At 41.5% G+C, this 19542-nt stretch overlaps 1 protein-coding gene across 1 annotated transcript in view; it reads left to right on the top strand.

The window, feature by feature from the left end:
- Positions 1-19542, top strand: part of LOC120792849 (cat eye syndrome critical region protein 2) — a 34618-nt gene that overhangs the window by 9345 nt on the left and 5731 nt on the right. The window contains exons 2-13 of the mRNA XM_040132229.1: positions 8155-8249; positions 11043-11226; positions 12012-12139; positions 12368-12451; positions 13035-13102; positions 13265-13425; positions 16765-16854; positions 17213-17363; positions 18343-18472; positions 18569-18606; positions 18702-18793; positions 18881-19007. Of these exons, the coding sequence (XP_039988163.1) occupies positions 8155-8249; positions 11043-11226; positions 12012-12139; positions 12368-12451; positions 13035-13102; positions 13265-13425; positions 16765-16854; positions 17213-17363; positions 18343-18472; positions 18569-18606; positions 18702-18793; positions 18881-19007 (1348 nt within the window). The remainder of the gene's footprint in view (positions 1-8154; positions 8250-11042; positions 11227-12011; positions 12140-12367; positions 12452-13034; positions 13103-13264; positions 13426-16764; positions 16855-17212; positions 17364-18342; positions 18473-18568; positions 18607-18701; positions 18794-18880; positions 19008-19542) is intronic.

The raw sequence follows: 19542 nt of genomic DNA, 5'->3' as shown, positions 1-19542 counted from the left end.
CAACTTTTTTGCGAGGTGACCCTGCTTTTTTTTTTTTTTTTTTTTTTTTTTTGCTGGAGCCCTCTGCATTGGCACCCCTGTTACATCATGGAGTGGCCTCATTCAGATGAATTACAGGGCTGGGTTTTTTCACAGAGGTCAGTCTGAACGTGGCCAAATTGCCTTGGGAGCTATTGCACCATTGTTTGGAAATGTCAGGACCTTGACACGCTAGGCCTACTTCAAAGAAATAGAGCTAACTAGACTCAATGCTGTGTCACCAGACGTTTACTATTAAATTTTGCATTTAAACACAGTGCAAACACTAGCCAATGGCCAGCTGGTTGCAGGCATGCTCAGAATACACTTTGAAAATATGTCTGATTAAATAAATTGGCAACTGGCACTGTTTAGTTTCATTTTGCATTGAAATCACTGATTCATTGGGCTGAACAGCTAGTGAAATAGCTCGAAATTTCCAACTTCATCTGATGCTAAATTAACATACTGAAAAAAAGTATTAGTCACTAGTGCAGCTTTCCCACTTGCGAACACAACCAGCTGTTTGTTGGAATGCGTCATCAAGTCAGAGATGTTCACCCAACATGTCACAGTATTTAGGAGTCTTTGCCGCTGAGCAGTGTCTCCAAAGTTTCATAGACATTTTGGAAAGTGATACACGTCTGTTCTCAGTGTGCCACTTAACATGTCAGAATTAAACATTTTCTGTAAAGGCTACTTTAGTTTGACTGTTTCCTCTCCTGTGAAGTAGCAGTTCCTCCTCAAATATGCATGTGTGTCTGTTTTTTACCTCCAAGACTGCATGCCATCTGTGTCATGTTTCTCAGAATTTAAAACATCCCTCCAGCGTCCATAACCACACTAGTCAGAGACTTTTTTTTTTCCCTCTCTCTTTCGGGGCCAGCAGGCTGTTTGTGTATATGTGCACATATATATTGGTGCATGTTTATGTAGTTAGAGAGTGGGAACCGCTGGCATTTTAGCTGAAGCAAGAAGTTCCTATAAAATATATGAGGAAGTTGTTCATGTGGCTTCCTAAGAGCTGGCAGTGGAAGTATGAGACAAGCTGCTGCACTGGATGGCCTCCCATCTCCTGTGCCTAATGATCCTCACTCACATAGCCAGAGAGCCAGGCCAAGGCAAACGGTCTATATGTGTCTGGAGAGAGCTTCGCTCTGGAAGGATCTGTCCACTGTCCCATCTGTACCACTACAGACCAGCCACCTGTCCCACCTGTACCTGACATTGACACTATAATAAAACAAAGCTGAAAGTTGAAACGGACCTTACAGCTGTGTAGTATACAAGCTATATTTAGTGTTTGTCACTGTTCCCATATGTCAGTACAGCTCGTTTAGAACCTGTAGCTATTCTTCCTCTTCACATGTTTTCATGAGCAAATGGTGTCCTCACCTGGAGGCTGTAATAGTCTTAATGCGTCAAAATGCAAGTTAAGGCATGTGTGAAGGACATGACTCTTCACTCTGGCTCAAACAGACATGTTGTAAATCATGATGACTATACAGGCAAATCAGCCAACAGGTTCTTGTTTTGATGCAGTCAGTCAGATGTGTCTGGCAGTAACTCAAAGATGCTGATGCTTTCCTCTGATGCTCAGATGAACAGTACATCCTGAGGATGCGAGGGCGTTTTCCTGTGGTGTTATGGCTGTGTATGCATGTTTTTCATGTGGCAGGAGGTGGTTACTTGTGGGGGTGGAGGGTGTTGTCAGATGATGGCTCCTGGAGAACCCATGTGTGAGCTTAAAGTGGGAGGGGAGTGGGGGAGGAAGAGATAAAGAAAGAAGCAAAAGAGAGGAGCCTTTACACAACAAACAGGGCTCCCTTCCCCCTCCAGCTACCCGTGCATACGTCCTCCAACTGGTGGTGATATAGACCCCGGAGGAGCTCTTAACAGCAGTGGCATGAAAAGTATTGGCTATGAGGGTAGTCAGAGGCCAAACCCCTGATACTACAGGCTCTGTGGATCTGCCACAACCTTGGAGCTGCTGCACTGCTTATCACAAGCCCTTCTCTCCCTGTGTCTCACATGCAGCTTGTATGGGCCAGACACAAATACACACATTTTATTTCTCCCTTTCTCCCTCTCCCTCCAGATATGGTTTGTGACACATGATGGGTCTTTAATGTCCACAAAGAAAAGCACATTTCACTTTTATCTGCAAATGCAGATGGTCCGATCTTCCTTGAAGTCTGCTGGCTGGCTGAGTTTTTTTTTTTTTTTTTTTAACAGCCCTGAGGTCTCATTTCTTTTAAAAAAGTCAGGTCCTCTCCTGCTCTCAGTTGTTTCATATCTCATGTCTGGGTAACATTAACCTTCCAGGTACTCATATCAGATAGAGACCGGTGGTTAGTCCTTCCATGTGAGGCTCATCTTTAGCCATGTGTTATTAACCCCTGCATGCATGATGTGGTTCTACCGAATACACATTCAACTCATGTTGGATCCATTGTTATGGCTAACTAACGGCTTATTGCTCTAATGGCTGTCATAGGTTAATCCCTATTACCTTTAGCATTGACTCCAGTCTACAGTGTCGTGCCATACATTTCACTGCTAAACTAGAATTACAGCATTACATTGGATCAGTTCTTTGTCCCTATGCACACTCCTTCTCTTGTTTGCTGTGCACGTTTTCTATTTCGCTCCCCTCCCTTTCTGTCTTTCGTTTTTTTTCTTTCTCTCTAGCTTTTTGGAGAGTCGGTTAAATGACGTTTAGATGTCAATATCAATGTATAATTTCCAGCCCTAATAGCCTCCTACCCATGTTTAACCAAGGTCAAGGAAGGGTCACAATTTAGGGTTGACTGACACGTGTTGACTCATTCAGATACAAGGCGTATCATGCTGTCAGCCTGAAAGAGGAGATACTTGCAAGGTGACCAAAGTCTGTAAATGTGTGTGAGCTATGGCTGAGACAAGCATTTTCATCAGGACTAATTTGGGTGTTATGTATGGAGGAGAGCCGAACTCTGGAGGGATAAAGATGTCCTTTTGATGTTTCAAATAGACTGTACTATGGCAGAACATACAAAGATAGAGTGGTTATGGAAAGCCTTCTAACCTTAGCTAGGTAGATGAGCCTCTGTACTGTTTGCTAGTTGTTTGATTTCAATGCTGATTCAGACATCCTATAATGAAGTGAAATCTTTAGCTTTACCTCTGTATCATGAGATTCTATAGAAGCAGACCACCTGCCACTTACATTATCAAGTTTTTTGACAGCTTCCAGCCTACCTGACTTTGAAAGACTGCACACCTTTACTTTGTTTCCGTAATCTGTACCATAGGTTTAGCCTAAGCATAGCTAACTAAGAGTGCCTTTAATTTGTCCCCAGTGGGGAAAAAAAGATTCAATTTGACCTTGAGACACTTGAAGTCACATTACAATAATGCTTTTAGCCGTCATGTTTTTTTCTTTTTTTTTTCTTTTTTTTTCTACAAGGTTTTGTGTTCCCCGTCCAAATATTTGGAGATCTATTTTAAGTAGTCAACAATGCCTGCTTGGTGTAGCTGGAGTGCTGAAAGGAACAAAAAAAGATACCTTTTCAAGTTTTATCTGCATCAGGTTGGGTTTAGATTTTTTTTTTTACCACAATAATTTATCCTTTGCATGTTACATGACGGGGGTCTGGTAAGAATAAATTGGTGCTTTTAATACATGGAGGGTTTGCTGGAGTTTTGAAAGCACTTTAAAACATTAACTCCTACCAGAGTTAATGTGTAAATGGGGAAACAAAATAATGATGGCAGTAGTAGTTGGAGCGATATGGCTGTCCATCACATTACATTAGTGCTTAAATTCCATACTGGCATGCTTTTTGAAGAAAAGTATTGTGGACATTAGTGATATGAATATGAACAACACCAGGACACCAGTTTGTCAGTCTATTGAATAAATAGATAAGTGAGACAATGCCCCTGTCCATACCTGGCATTAACATGAGTCTTAGAGCTGTCCACTTGTGATTGGATCATCTAAGTACATAAGTTCACAGCTGGCATTAGAATGCATCTCCACATTTAGTGAATCTCAACTCCCCTCTCTATGTGCAAATAAACATGTACATCCATTCCGTTTGCAAAGACCAACTGCGTTGTTGTTTTTAACCAACGGGAGGCAGCAATGCCCCCCATGCCTATTCTACCGGAAAATTAAAAGAAGAAGAAGAAGAAGAAGAAGAAATCAAAACAATACAGATTGGGTATATCCTTGGCCTGTGCCAGACAAACAAAATAGCCCAAGATGTTTGACACGCTCATAATATATCTCCATGGGCTTTTCGAAATTTTCAAATGTCGTGGACAGAGGCACCTTACAAGATTTTTACGACCTTTTTTTGTTTGCCAATGAGTATGTGCTTCTGCTTATGCAGAGGACGTCAGTTGTGTAGGCGGTCCTTCAGTGTGGCCCAGGACACATTTGCGTGCACACTGCTAAAGGAATGTGGCCATATGCAGCCCAGACTGTCTTAGATGGAGTGTGTGAGTGATTGGATCTCAATGCATCTTGGGTACACCCACACCTGTACTATGAGCTGGCCACTTGTGATTGGCTCACCCAAGATGCATGTTAATGCCTCGTATGAACAGGGCCAGTGCCTCAAAGAATTCAACTTGTGTTGTTTTCAGTGGAGATTTTCAAAAATGTCTAAGCTAGATCCTGCTTTATTTTTTCCATCTTGCTAATTAATCATTTTGGGTGAATAACTGCCAATCACATTCTCCTTTTAGTATGAAGAGTCTGCAGTGTCCTCAGCTGATGTGCAGTCAACAACTGGCTGGAGTAACGACAATGTGTGTAGGGAGAGGAGAAGGAAAGAGGAAAAGAGTGGGGTGGAGAGTGGAGTGAGGGTCTTGTCAGGGGAATAATAGAATGCCTCAGAGGCCTTCGTAGACACTGGGCAGCAGCATTGAGAGAGGAAAATGCTGTAGAAGAGAGAGGAATAAGAGGTTAAGCCAGTGAGAGAAGCAGAGAAAAACAGCAGGGGAGTCGGGTGAGAGAAGTGGCAAATACCTTCGGGGTGAACTGCTGATTTCAAGCCAGGCCTAAAGAGGGGCTGTGGTGAAGACACACCTTTTTGACTAAGCCTCGACTCGCCTACCAATCTTTTTCTGTGTGTGAATATGAATAGCCTGTTTTGTTCACAGCAGTAGCTTAGTGATAAATCTGACAGTTTGTCTCTGTGATTTCTACTCTTTGTAGCTTATCACTTAGCCAGCTCTCTTATCTTTGAGTCCCATTGATCATTAATGTGAAACGGCTAAAGTAGTGCACTGTGTTTATTCTTTTGAGACACGTGTCTGAATGAATGTCAAGAAATCATGTATTTTTGGCTGTTGTTGACTATGTTTGTCAAAGGTCGTGAGTCATGTCCTTGAAGTGTTTGAGTTTGGTTACTGCTTTTTGTGTGTATGTGGTTATGGAGGGGAAAGGTTTTCTCAGACATACTCAGCTGCAGTGGCAAATCCCTTGCAGGCCCTCGCCAAGCTGAGTGTTTGTTAGCATCAGAAGGACTGGCCGGCTGGATGGATGGCTGAAGAAAGGGCACGGACACCACATTAATTCCCCTTCCTTCTGCCATCTGAAATGCTGTGTGGCACTTCAAAGGTGGAGCAGGTTGGTGTTAATCCAGGGGCTGTAGGAAGCTCTCCACTCTGCTGTGCTGTACTCAACTTGCCACTCTCCCCCCAGCTGTGGCCCCCAGCTTATTCGGAGTGTGATCAAAGTGCAGTTTGTGTCTGATGGATGGGCTCACTTTGGCCTAAAGGCTGGCTCACAGGGGACCAGGAAGTGGGAAGGGAGTGTGACACAGGGTCTCTTGGCATCCTATGCACATGCTCTTTAACGCACAGAGCTAGACATACTATCTTTCTATTCTTTAATGATCAGAGCTCATGGCTATGACAGAGATTTGCAGCTGGATAACATACGTACATGTAAACAAGCAATGACACATGTGCTAGCTTTAGCATCTGTTTAAACCTCTAGTCAAGCTCTTTGTTCTTAAAACTCTGCCTCTTTTGTCTTAGGCTGGATGTAAGAATTTTACATGATCGCTGCTCTCTTTCTAGTGTTGGATGTCCAGATCCAGAATGTGTTTATGTTCACTGTTGCTCATGTGGTGTGAGATGTAGAATCAAGGGATTTTCCACACTTGTCAGTGTGATCACAAGGAACAGCGCAGTAGTAGTCTGAATCTAATATAGTGGTATGTAAAACTCTGTTGACCACCCAATCATAAACGTGCCCAAATTCTATGTTTCTTTTTGTTTTTGGTCTTTTTCTTTGAAGGTATGAAAGCACAAGCTTTGCCGTGCTTGTGTTTGACAGGAGATGACAGGAAATGGATCCTCCTTTCATTTTTTTGTGATGCAGGTTGGCAGCCAACATAAGGCGTGCATTCACCACTTACAAGGTTCAACTGTCTTCAAATTCCTTGTCCTTGTAACTGTAAATTGTAATGTTGCTTGAATTATCTTTATGTGCTTGCATGGTTACCATGGCAAGATGGGAATTGTGTTTGGACAATATGAAATGTCTTTCTACCTTAACACTTTAAATATTATCTGGTGTGCTCCTGGCCTTACTTTCACAAGCACACACCAGTCCCATAACCTCAGGTGCTCCTGTCAAAGTCTTGTTGAATTATTCTGAGATCCATTACAGTCGGCCTTGTTTGCCTTTTTCCGCACATTGATCTGTAGGCTTTTAAATTGGTCATTAGAATGTGCTCATAAAACCTAATAAACTGTTCTTCCTTTGAGTCATGAGACTTAGCTGATTTTTATCTGCTGTCATCAGACTCGCTCTTCTGGCATGTTTCTATATTAGCTCTAGTCAGAAGCAGGAACAAGCCGGCCTGGGTTTTTCCCTCATGCTGTTTTCTAATCTCAAGCAGAAACATTCATCTTATCCTGTTTTTCAACTTCTTTCTCAACCTCCTTTCTGTCCCTCCCCACCTCACCTTCTGTTTTTCATTGCACTGACTTGTTGGCTCCTGGCTTCCGTCATCCTCCATGGCCGGGAGGTGTGTACGCTGATCTTTGGTGACCCCCTTAGCTCACCCAGGTTCCTCTAGAGAGAGGGCAGACTGTATAGAGAAGAGTGAGTGCACATTAATTAAACGTGGCTCCCGTCCTTGAGATAATTTTCGACCAGTTTTTTCTTCTTGGAGCTTGGAGCTTGGAGGAGAGGATACTATACAGACCTAGAGTTTGGATATGTCGTTAGTTAGAGAGCAGTCACCAGGAGGGGTAGGAGTGGTCAGCTGCACGCAGTCATGGTCTTTTTCTGAAGAGCAACTGTTTGTACTTCAGCCTGAAGGGACTGCTTTGCATCCTGCAAAAGGGGTTTTAAGTGAAATGGACACTTAGCTGATGGAGCACTTTGCATTAGTATTTCTGCCCTCAGCCTCCTGTGTCCCCTGTGTTTTCTCTCCTGTTCTACTCCAGAGCCTTTGGGAAGGTATCGTTGGTGAGAGCAATGTATGCTGGGAAGCTGCATGTGGAGCTGTGAGGGGTTGGTCAGCATAGGAGAGGAGGGGCAATGGCTGTGCTGCAGCTCTTGGCCCCCTGCTGCAAATTCATCTCTCCTTAGTGCTTTCAGGTCTTTCAGAGTTTGCTCCGCCGGTTACTGCCGCTTCATAAACCTCAATGGCTGAAACACAATGCCAGGCAGGAGAGGGGTCATGGCTGAACTTGAACCTCGGCTCCAGCCAAACAACCACTGGCAAACCAAGAAGCCCCAATCAGACAAGTTGCAAATTCCAACCATCCCTCCTGCTGTCTACCTCTGCAAACTTACCTCACACTGATACAGACACTCCTAAAATGTCTTATTCTTTTGATACATCAACTCACAGCTTGATATATTGCCTTTTCTTTTCTTCTATAATAACTAACACATGTGGCAATAATGGTCATAATGCTTTTGCCTTATTAAGAGTTATCCTTTGAACTCCCCTGGTTCCATCATTGTGCAGCTGAGCTGTGGCAACATGTAGTATTTAAACCTAATTGTTATACCTGTAACTTTGTACCTTTTCGTAACAATATCTCTGGTCTGTTAAGTAAACGCATGCAGAGTTATCTGAGGTGCATTGACCCTAGTATCTCCTCTGTCGTGTTCAGGAATTGGAGAAAGCCCTGTCAGAGCAGGACTTGGACTTCCTCGGGGACCTCATTGCCTGTCTTTTGCAGGGATGCTACCAGCGCACTGACATCATGTAAGTATCTAGTATATTGGCAAAGTCTGTCTAAACTAATATCTATATATTCACTGCAATTTAAGGTCCCTTTGTGTATTGGCATCGACAAAAGATGGAATAGGTTTTGAGTCAGTTACAGTAGGAGAAAGAGTCAAGCGTTTTGTGTTATTTGCATTATGGCTAGGAATCATTTGTATTTTGGTTAAGATACTGATGTGTTAACTGAGTTTTGGTACCAATATGAAAACAATACTTTGATTAAGGCCTTACTTTAAGAAATATAAGCATTTTTTTCTATGAAATCCTTTTTCATTTAACAAAAGAAGCCAAACGAAGAAGTTATAAATGTTGGTTAAACATAAGGATCCATAAAACTGTAGAATATTGCCTAAATAAAATTGTTTAAAAATGGAAAGATTACATGTTAGATAAGTATCTCATCAAATAAAAGTAAAAAATATTACGAAACTGACCAGACTGTCAATGCCAGGGCTGACTGCCTTTTTACATTGCTTTCGCAAAAGAATGAATTTGGCGATTAATGTAATTAAATCAGTTGTAAACATGCTCTGACTTGTATTGTTGAATTAGGCGCAACAGACCTAGGTCTAGGTCTTAATCCTGCCAGAACAAGGACAGTGAGAGGAAATACCATTGCATCTACTGTAACAGTGGAAAAGAATCAATGAAAAATTTTTTTTTTTTTTTTTCATTTTGATTTGTAGTTGATAAAACCAGTATTTCCATCAACTTCAAATTAGTCATAGCATCTAGGAGCTTTGATAGGAAGTTAAAGTCCCCGGTGAAATCATGCTCTACTAATGCTTTGATATATGATAACAATCATAAATGTCATCAAATGACGAGACAAAGTGAGTATCTAGCAGAGGTTGCTATTCAAATCCACAAATGTGCTTTATCTCTCATGGAGTTACCCCATGTATACACCTACTGCTCTAGCCTGTTACTAGAAGGTAGCATACTGGTACCAGTGAACTGATAAGCAGATAGGCAGGAATGATCTAGTTTTTCCATCCAGGGAGGCAGTAAAAGGGGATAACCTGCTTTATTGGACTGGACAGGCGCTGGCATCCTGGGGGTGGCTGCTCAGCACTGTCCTTTCACAGAGCTGCCCTTTTCATCCACACACGTTAAACGCTCTGCCGGAGCGGGGGAAAGGAGGGAGGGAGGGAGGATGTTGGAGAGTAGGGATAGAAAGGAGGAGGAGAGGAATGGGGATGGTGGGAGTGGGAGGCTGCAGCTGTGTGAGAAATGCACAGTGCTCTTTCAAGATAAGCCATATTTTCTGTCCCATTTTCTCTTTGCTGTTAGATATATATGTTCACTCCTGCCCAAAGCCCTTGTTCTGTTAATCTGAGCTGGTACTGAAAGTTACAGATCCATCAGCTAAACCTGAACAGGAACCATCATTTATTTACCAGCTCCTATTCAAAGAAACTAGTCTTTTTCTTTCAGCTCCACTTCCTTAAGCCACTATGGTGGTTTGAACTTTGCTTTTTTTCTTAAGCTATGTATTACAACGGTGCAGTAGTTAATTTTGGAACGTGGTGTGTTGCACACAGCTTTTGCAATTGAATTGGTTGCTTTTATCCATACTGACTTATCTTAATGGACCAAAAATAACCCTTCTGTCTGGATTCCTTTTTTAATTGTTTATTCAAATAAACATCATGAGTTTTCAAACATCTTAATTCGTAGTTAATACATTATTATGTTCCTTTAACTTTATGATTTAGTAAAAGTTTGCAACAGTCAGATTTTTGAGTCAAGTCAATTTTATTTATATGCAGTAGCACCAAATCATAACAGAAGTTATCTTTGGCCTCCTTTCATATAGAGCAGGTCTAGACCTCACGCTTTACAATATTATTTACAGAGACCCAACATTCCCCCATGAACAAGCACTTGGCAACGATGGCAACAACTCTCTTTTAACAGGAAGAAACCTCAGGCAGAACTGGGCTCTTTGTGGGTGACCATCTGTCTGGACCTATTGGGTTGAAGATGAATGACTCAAACATTTCAAGGGCTATAACTAATCACTAACCTTTTTTTGGGAACTAAAGTGCTATTGTAATAAAATTTTAAGTGAGCTTTATTTATACAGCCTAACAAGCATATTTCATATGACTTTACAGTGAATGAGTGTACTATCTGACTAATCATCAGTCACAAAACAAACTGAGGAAATTATTGCTTCACAACAAAACACAATAAACAACAAGACACAAATTCACAGGTAGGAAAGACATAACAAATGTCCTTAACCCACATAGTCTTGCCTCAGCTGCTCAGCACCCCACACATGAAACGCTCACAGGAAGTAAGGCACTAGTCCATCACAACTTTCCATACTAGGAAAAATTGAGTTTCTTAGGTGGAGAGAACAAAAGAGTGATTTTGCACCAGAATGGCTAACTGTGCAGATTCTGCAAAGACAAAAACAGAAGACTAGACACAGACACACACAATGGCAGTGAGACGACCTCAAAAACAAAAACAAAAGATTAATTATAATGTAAAGGTACATCAGCCACAAAAAATGTCAGTTTCTGCTTCCTTTTTGGGGTAGTGCTAGTCATAGCAGTTTTTTTTTTCTTTTCCAAGATTTCTAATGATTTTGCCATACTACCATAGATGGCCGTATAATTTGTCACTATATTTTATTTTAAGATGTCTTATCTGCTTTTGAAAATGTTTTCATACTGTTTAAAGTTGTAGACTCTTGTGGTCTTGAGAAACATAGCATCTGCCATTCTCACTCTCTGTCAATGTCTCCTGCTGTTATAGCCCCCAGGCATTTAGCAGTTACCTGGACGACATCATAAGCTACCGGTGGGAACTGGAAGAGGGGAAGCCTAACCCACTTAGAGAGGGGCCTTTCGAAAATCTCCCTCTTCGTACTCAGGTGGAACTGCTGCACCGGCTCTGTGATTACCGTCTGGATGCTGCCGACGTCTTTGACCTGCTTAAGGTACACCACTCATGAGGATCAGCTAAAAGAATCTGGACATATTTTTGGTTTTCTGCATTACACTCAGTTTTTGTTTTTGTCACACCTGAATTGAAATCAAAGCCGTGTAGCTGTGAGCAATGATACTGGTGTTGAAGGTTTTGCACCAACTCTATTGAGGTTAATATTAATATGGTATGACAGTACTTGTGTGCTTTACATATACATATACATATACATATACATATACATATACATGTAGTCAGGAGGTACCTGATTTTAAGAAATGATGGTTTTATTACAAGATGAAATTCCCAGAGCACACTCTAACCCAAAACTGGTTGGTGAATTTTAAAGCACCATTAGAATGTTCATTATTTAAATCCTTTAATAACTCTACTGGAGTGTTTTACTGTGGGATGAGAAGTAGGTGTCATTTTTATGTACATTTAAACTTGCAAAAGAATACTAGCAGTCTAACAAAGATAACCTCCTGGACAGTATTGGAAAATGTATGTGTTGGCATAAAAAAAGGTTTGGTTAATAATAACTTGAGAGTTTTATCCCCATGTTATATGTCAGTTTACAATTTTCCCCACGTATATTTTACTGTTTTCTTATGAGATAAGATCTTTAAGATTTAATGAATGAATGCACTCAGAGAGATACGAAAGCGCTTTGTGTCTGTGTATAATTCACAGCCGTGTAGGCTCAAAGGACTGAATGACATCACCCATTAATGACTGATTCAAAAACACAGTCCTACACATGATTTAAGAAATGTAATGTCCCCACCCTTCCCTCAGGGACTGGATGCAGACAGCCTGAGGGTGGAACCACTGGGGCAAGATGGAAATGGAGCCCTCTACTGGTATTTTTATGGCACTCGTATGTACAAAGAAGAGCCAGTCAAGAGGAAAGCACACAAGATCAGGTAAATACTACTGATCTTTCATTACACCAAGAATGAATGTTATGTCATTGCTCATGTTTTCAGCTGTTAACTAGTGCATGTGGCAAGTGTTTAATTGCAGTGATAGTTTGACACTTGTTTACAAGCCTTTCAAGGGCTAACTATAGAGGTCTCCCAATGCTAATTACCCTTGTTAAAAGACTATAATTTTAAATAGTTCTCTTCTACTTTGTGTTGTTTTTCCAACAGTGAACCCCCTGAACTAACATTACCAGAGAAAAAGAAAAGAGGAAGACCACCAAAGAAGAGAAAGTTGGAAGACACTCAGCTAAGGTGAAAACCAATTTTGTTTGGCATCAGTGCCAACAGCATTTTGCAGAGAATTGCTGAGGTTTAGTTGTGCATGTGTTACACAGATGTACTGGTTACGTCGCAATAATACATGCATTTAACTGATACAGCAAATGCATTGCAGTTAATTTTCTCCGTGTTCTTTGAGTGATGTGATATATAAACGATATTAGTCAGGGATTTATAAAATCTTATATAACACCAAAAAAACAAAAAATTGTAAGAGCTGTTCTCAAGACCTAGATAGGTTCTACAAAATGATACACAATCAGGTTTTTGACGACTTGTTATCATTTCCTTCGCTTTTTGTCAGTTGTTGACTGACCTGTAGCCTACTGCTAGATCTGAAATTTAACCATATCCTCCAACCATATCCTGAGCACAAGTGTAGGTCAGAATTTTAAACTCTAACAAGCATAAAAGTAATGGAAACATACTGTAATTTAATTCACAAAGCACAGGACTGCTGCGCTTATATTATACTGCATTTTAAAGTAGTTTAATCGTTTTGTTCTTTTTAGCAATGTTTTGGATCTATTTATCTCCATATATATTTCCCTTTCAGTGAGTTGGAAAGAGAAGTGTCAGAAATCAAGAAAGAAAATGGACTGGAAGACCCACCCCCAAGCAAAGGTGACAGGATCTCATCAATATACGCAATTTATTTTTATGTTGACTACATCAAGGAATCTGTTTGTGCTTTCAGTTTCTGACCACCAGATTAGCAGACTTAATAGTTTCTACACATTTTCCTTAGATCATTAAGCCAATGTTTCTCCTCATTTCTTCTACCAGGCCATAAGCGAGGCATTTGGTCACTTGTTTGTGATACAGAAGAACAGTGGGTCAAACTGGCAGAGAGCATCAAGGACAAAACCTCCCCGCAGGACCGCCATCTCTACCGTGTCATCAGCCAGAACTTCCTGCCTGAGATCAGCAGCATGATTGAGCACAAGGTCAGCCACAGCCCCATTACAGCAGCTCATACTGTCTTCTTAAACCTACATTTACATTTTTAACAAACTTACATTTAAGTAATTTTATCAGGTATTACCCAGAGCAATGTGTCTGAATACCAGCTCATAAACAGCAAGTCCAACCATGGTGGATGTGCCAGAGTTAACATCTAAAAATGCAAATTGAGTTGATGCCTCCTATTCTTGAAAACTTGACCACTGGAGTGTTTTTTGTAGTTTGTTTATTTGCCACAGACAACCAATATACTGACTGTACTGGTGGTAGCAGTTATCAATTGTCTTCACAAATCCTAACTTGATCTCAGCTATTCTAATTTGAACTTAATCTTAACATATTCTTTGACTAGGTAAGTAAGTCCTCCTGTGGTAGTACAAAAAACCTCAAACAATGCTATTTCCCTATGTAACTTAATTTTAGGTTTATCTTAATTTTAAAGTTTTCTGACATTGGTGGTCCCTATGATAGTATGAAAAGAAACATGCAGAGGTCAGTGTGTTAGCATGTTGGGTGATACTCTGTGGGTTTGTCACTACAAGAAAATCCTTTTCGCTCTAGTCATGTTATTCAGTGTTAATGTAAAAAACTATTCAGTAATGGAGTTTGAAAGACTGAACCCGTTCTCCATTTAGCTGCTTTTATGTTCTGGCACAGATCACTGTCCTACTCCGTAGTTGTTTTTGGGATCCTAGAGTCTTACCTGGAACAGCTGCAGGAGAGGTGGAGTGAAGGAGAGCTGGTCTGTGCTTGCCCTTAATTCTGCGCGACAGTTTGGTGATGAAGTGGCCTCAGGCCTTTAACTTAAGCCTGACTGTGGAGAAGTATGCTCTCATGCTAGTTTGGGAGAATGAGGGCCCAAGTTCTGTAGTCAGTCTTTTCTGTGCTTGGCCATACCTTGGGTCATGCTCATTTGTCTATCATTATCTTCCTTCGAATCTGTGTTAAGTACTTCAGGAGCAGATTATAGGCATACTTTTTGCTTTGTTCATAGCAACAATGGGTCAGAGTCAACACTAGCCACTCAGTTTTCCCTAAAACTAATTTCTAGAGTTTTGCAATGGAATTAACTGCAACGATTGAATGCTACAGTTATTCAAATAGAGTAGGTCCCTGATTTTTATCCCACCTATGGTATAAGGATGGGTGGGTTCTTTCCACTCGTGTGGTTCTTTACTTCAGCAGTGAAGTAAAGAATCGTGCTGGCCATTTGATGGAGACAGAGGGTTCACTCATCACAGTCAGTGGATGAATGTTGTCTTGTCCTTCATTGACTGTACACTCAGCTGTACAACTCATACTCACATTATATATGGCATTCAGAAGGCCATCTGTCTATAGCTTCTATCAGTATGGAATATTAAAGCATTCTGGTGGTTCTTTCTAATGAAAGCAGCAATACAACTGCTAGATGTTTTTGTTTGGGCTGGTAAGCACAGAAGTATCATAGTATCATATTTTTATGTTTGTGTGTTTGCTCTTGGATTTAATCTGCATTCATTTCATCAAACATGATCAAAGTGTGGATCTGACTTTGCTTAAAGAACAAACTCAATTTTTATATGCAAATAAATTCCACTGATGTCATGCAGCAGGAAATCACTCTAAAATGCCCTTTTTTATTAATCATATGTTCATTACACCAACACATTTCACTGTGGTATTGTAAAGCGTCTGTCCTTAATTTAAGACCAACTTCATCTTAGGCAACAAAGTGAGCTTTACCAGACAGTCATCTTTTTTTTTTTTCTGTGTGAGTGATTTTCTGAGTGATTTCAAATGTTTACCATTCATCAGTATTGTGTGCATAGCATAGCATAGCATAATGTGTGTGTGTGTGTGTATATACTTTACATAAATATATCTGTCTTTATGTGGGTGTGTGCATACAAGCGTGTCCAATACACAGTGTATGTAGTCTTTTGAATCCTTCCTTCCACATGTCTCAGGCTGCTGTCACCAGCCATTTCATAGGGCACTTGACAGCAGGTGGGAGCTCACCTTGAGGCAGAATGGAGCCTCTTGAGTGACAGCTCTGCTTTGCTGCAGGATTCTCTCGGCCTCTCTAAGCCATGGCACCAAGGACACACTATATTGTGTGTGTTGGATGGAGGGGGAATTTGGTGCTGGTGGTTATGCGGAGAGGAATTGAAGAACCCCATGATCTGCCAGTGCTTCACACTAAGACAAGGCTGTGAGGGAGTAGGGACAAAGAATTGTTGACGGCAGTATAGATCAGATCGTGAACATCTGCTTTTTTTCTTCTCTCTTCTCTCACTCTCTTTTCCTTTCTCTACCTCTCACTCCCCACCCACATCTTCCTTCCTCTTCTGCCTCCTCACCCACAAACATGCGCAAGCTTCATACAACTGCTAATGCATGTTTAGGCCTCTCGTTGTTATTTTATGGATGGCCATAAGCCTGACTCTGACACACCTCAATGCTGTTAGCTGTTCTGGGCTGGCATTATTCACAGTCCTGCTTCCCTGATGAACTCTGACATGAGTTGCAGAAGCCAGTCCCTGATATAGACAGGCTTTCAAGGGATCTGCTTAGAGCTCTCTGTTGGCTGGTGTTTCCCTCCTTCACTATGTGCTCTATCTGGATCACTGATATGTCATGAATCTGGACTCAGATGAGGATTATAGACCTTATTTTCAAGATGCATGCCGAAGAATTAAAAATATTTTGATCAGAAGTTCCATGATTAGCTGCCTGGTGTCATACCACTGTGTAGTGCAATTTTCAAACTGAACAGCATGCCGTTACACTACTCCCTGTAATCATTGCATATGATTAGTAGAGTCACAGGGAACTTACATGGTTTTGTTTCCTTTTTCCTTTTTTCCTAAGCTCTGCTGTCACCCCCAAGGAAAGGTGGGGGAATGTAGGCAGAAGAGTAGAGAGGGTGACTTGGGGGAGGGGAGCGCAGAGCCAATGACCTTTCCATACTCAGAGCTTCTCCACAACTCTCCAGGGCCTGTCAGTATGTTGGCTTGTGTGTGGTGGTTGTCTGTTGATCTGTCTTGAAGGCCCAATCAGTTGACAATATAAATTACAGGCATTCACATACAGTATGTAATTCGGAAATTTAAAAAAAAAGTTGTGATTGTAGAGGAAAATGGGAATTGAAAATATAAGACTAATTTAGTCCTTTGCTTACGAACATTACTAGTGCAAATCACCTTTTACATCAAAAGAAAACCAACCCTTTTGTCTCCATTTGGATCATGGATACACAGAAGAGGATGTCTAGGAATATCACAGAACAGGCATACGGAGCAGAGTTGTACTTCATCTTTTTCTCTTAATTTTTTCTTCAGGAGAGGGAGCAGAAACAGAAACTATTGGACCCAGCTCCAGTACGCACATCACAACGGTTCTCTGAAAAACACATTAAGCAAGAGGATGAGGTGTGTATTTGTTTGTGTACATGTTTTTGGTATAGTATTGAAGACTTCAGGTGTAATACTGCAGGTAAACAATTACTGAGGTAGCATGATTAAAATATCCAATTTGCAGAAATATTGTGCACTTTTTTGTTTTTAGCTAGGGCAATACATCTTCATTCAATGAGGTGTGTGTTTAGCCTCTAGAAGTATTTTTGGGGTTGGGTGTGCAAGTTGCCTTGGTTGCTTCTTTACTTTATTCCCAGTGTTGTATGAACAAGAGTGATAGAGAGAGATCCAACTTTCAGCTTACACATATTAATTACAAACTGTCCTACTATGAGGCCAGAGTAGATCAATGGGCTTGTGTGTATGTATTCAGGACAATCTGAAGGCTGTGGCAGAGGAGGAGAAGAAGAAAGATGAAGAGCTGGACAGGCAGGTCCTGCTGGCTGAGCAGCGACGAGAGGAGGAGAGGCTTCTGCAGGAAGAACGACAGAGGGAGAAGATGGAGAAGATCAAAGCTGTGGAGGGTAAGATGGATGGATGCATAGATAGATGGAACACAATTGGAAAGATGTACATCTGTTTGTGCAAAAGAACCCGTATTTTCAGTTCTAAAAAATATTCTTGAGGTCAACACTGCATCAACCTCATATACTTAAAAATTTGGTAGTATATGCAGAAATGTTACAAAACAAAAATTAAAAAACTAAGTGCCAAAAGTCAAATATCAAGTAGCAGCAATAATGTCATGTTCTTTCATCAGCAACCTGTCAGCAGCAGGTAGGTAGGGAGCTTTCATACTCTTCTTCCAACTAAGGGATCAAGGGCAGAATGGATTTTGAAGGCTACCCCATGCACAGGCTTTCACATTTCCATTGCTGTGGTTTGGCTTGTAATGGCTGAGAAATCTGCAGTAGCATAGTGGCACGCGAAGCCTTGTGATTTAGGTATAGTACACAGAGACTGTGAGAGGGAATGTTCAGGGCCTTTAATCACGGGATCACTTCTCTTTTTCTCCCTCCCTCTGATGTCATCTGTCAAGGGTTAATGAACTGCTGATTGTGCTTCAGTGGAGGAGCCTCATTAATGTATTATAGATGAACAGCAGGACCTGGCCTGCTCTCTGTGTGGATTGCATATATGGAATCCTCCCTCAAACATCTTTAATCCACACCGCAGGGGGGCTGGCAGGCTTCTGTGCCTTTCATGTTAAAAGATAGAGCAGTGATACATATGCACTTTTTCTGCTCTGTTCTGCTCTTTGATCAGCTAGGCCTAAGAAAGGATGGCTGATGACTTGTTCTCTTTATACTTACCTGAGCTGCTGCTGTCTCAGGCCTGGTTTTCATTGACTCCCCCGACAGCCTCAATGGAAAGAGTGCAATTTAAACTGTAACTCAAGAGCCTGAAAAAGTAATTAAAATATTGTTTGCCTTAAGCCTCTCGAGACTAGTGTTTTCTATTGTTTTTGCCTCTAACTGCCCCGTGTTCATCCCTCTCTCTCAGAACGAGCAAAGAGGCGGAAGATGCGAGAGGAAAGGGCCTGGTTGTTGTCTCAAGGAAAAGATCTGCCACCTGAACTCTTGAATCTGGAGCCTTCTTCCCCTGTCCACAGAACACGCAAAAATAAAGAATTGTAGGGGGCTTTGTGCGTTTGACATCAGATTTCACTTTCTACTTGAATCACTCAATGTTGCTTATTTGTAACTTGTCTTGTGTTTTGACATTACAGCTATGAAATTGATGACGACTACACTGCTCTGTACAAAGGTATGCTTACGTAATGGTTACTGTAGGCTATTTGTTTATCTCAATCCACATTAATTTCTTCTACTGTCTGATCTGATCTGTTCTCTCTTCTTCAGTGCTTGAGGCCTTGAAAGCCCATAAAGATGCTTGGCCTTTCTTGGAGCCTGTGGATGACTCCTATGCTCCCAATTACCATGAGATCATCCAGGTACAAATTATTGTCATTGTTTTCACAAATGGTGTTTGCATGAGTTTTTTTTTATTGTTCTTAATTGTATTATTCCGATCCCCTCAGACTCCCATGGACCTGTCAACCATTGAGAAGAAGCTCAATGATGGGGAGTATGTTGCTAAGGAGGAATTTGTTGCTGATGTGAAGCTCATGTTTGAAAACTGCGTCGAGTACAATGGAGAAGACAGTGGTAAATGAAGACAGTTACATGAACATAAACCAGCTTCACTCCAAAATTCCAGTTCCTTCCATTAAAGGTTTTTCTCAGTATAAGACTAATGCATCAATCTGTTTTACCAGGTGTATGTTGTGAGAAAGAAGTGCATATATGCATTTTTGTGGCTGAGAGCCAGGGCGTTAGAGTGGGAGAAAGAGCAAAAGAAAGGGGGCTGGACTTAGTTGTTTGTTGGGGCTGGGGCCAGGGCAGTCTTGACAGTGATTAATGGGGAGTGATTGAGCTGTGCTCCAGTGCTCAGGGGGATCTGAGCCTTGGAGTGCCAGAGAAACATTCCAGCCCCTAAGCCCCCTGTCTGGAGCCATCCATCCAACTGAATACTCTCCCCAGGGACAGGGGGGAGGAGAGTGGTCAGGGGGGCCTGGGTGGAGCAAGAGGAGGAGGAGGAAAGGGTTTGAGGAGCAGGGGTCAACCTACGCCCTCTGACCTGGTCAGTCGGCCAGCGTGAGCTGAGAACAGAGGAACAAGTGTGTGTTTGAGGGTACATGCA

This window comes from Xiphias gladius, chromosome 8, assembly GCF_016859285.1.
Source record: "Xiphias gladius isolate SHS-SW01 ecotype Sanya breed wild chromosome 8, ASM1685928v1, whole genome shotgun sequence".
NCBI lineage: Eukaryota > Metazoa > Chordata > Actinopteri > Istiophoriformes > Xiphiidae > Xiphias > Xiphias gladius.
The sequence above is the reverse complement of the archived record's forward strand: the minus strand, read 5'-3'. Positions and strand labels throughout refer to the sequence as shown.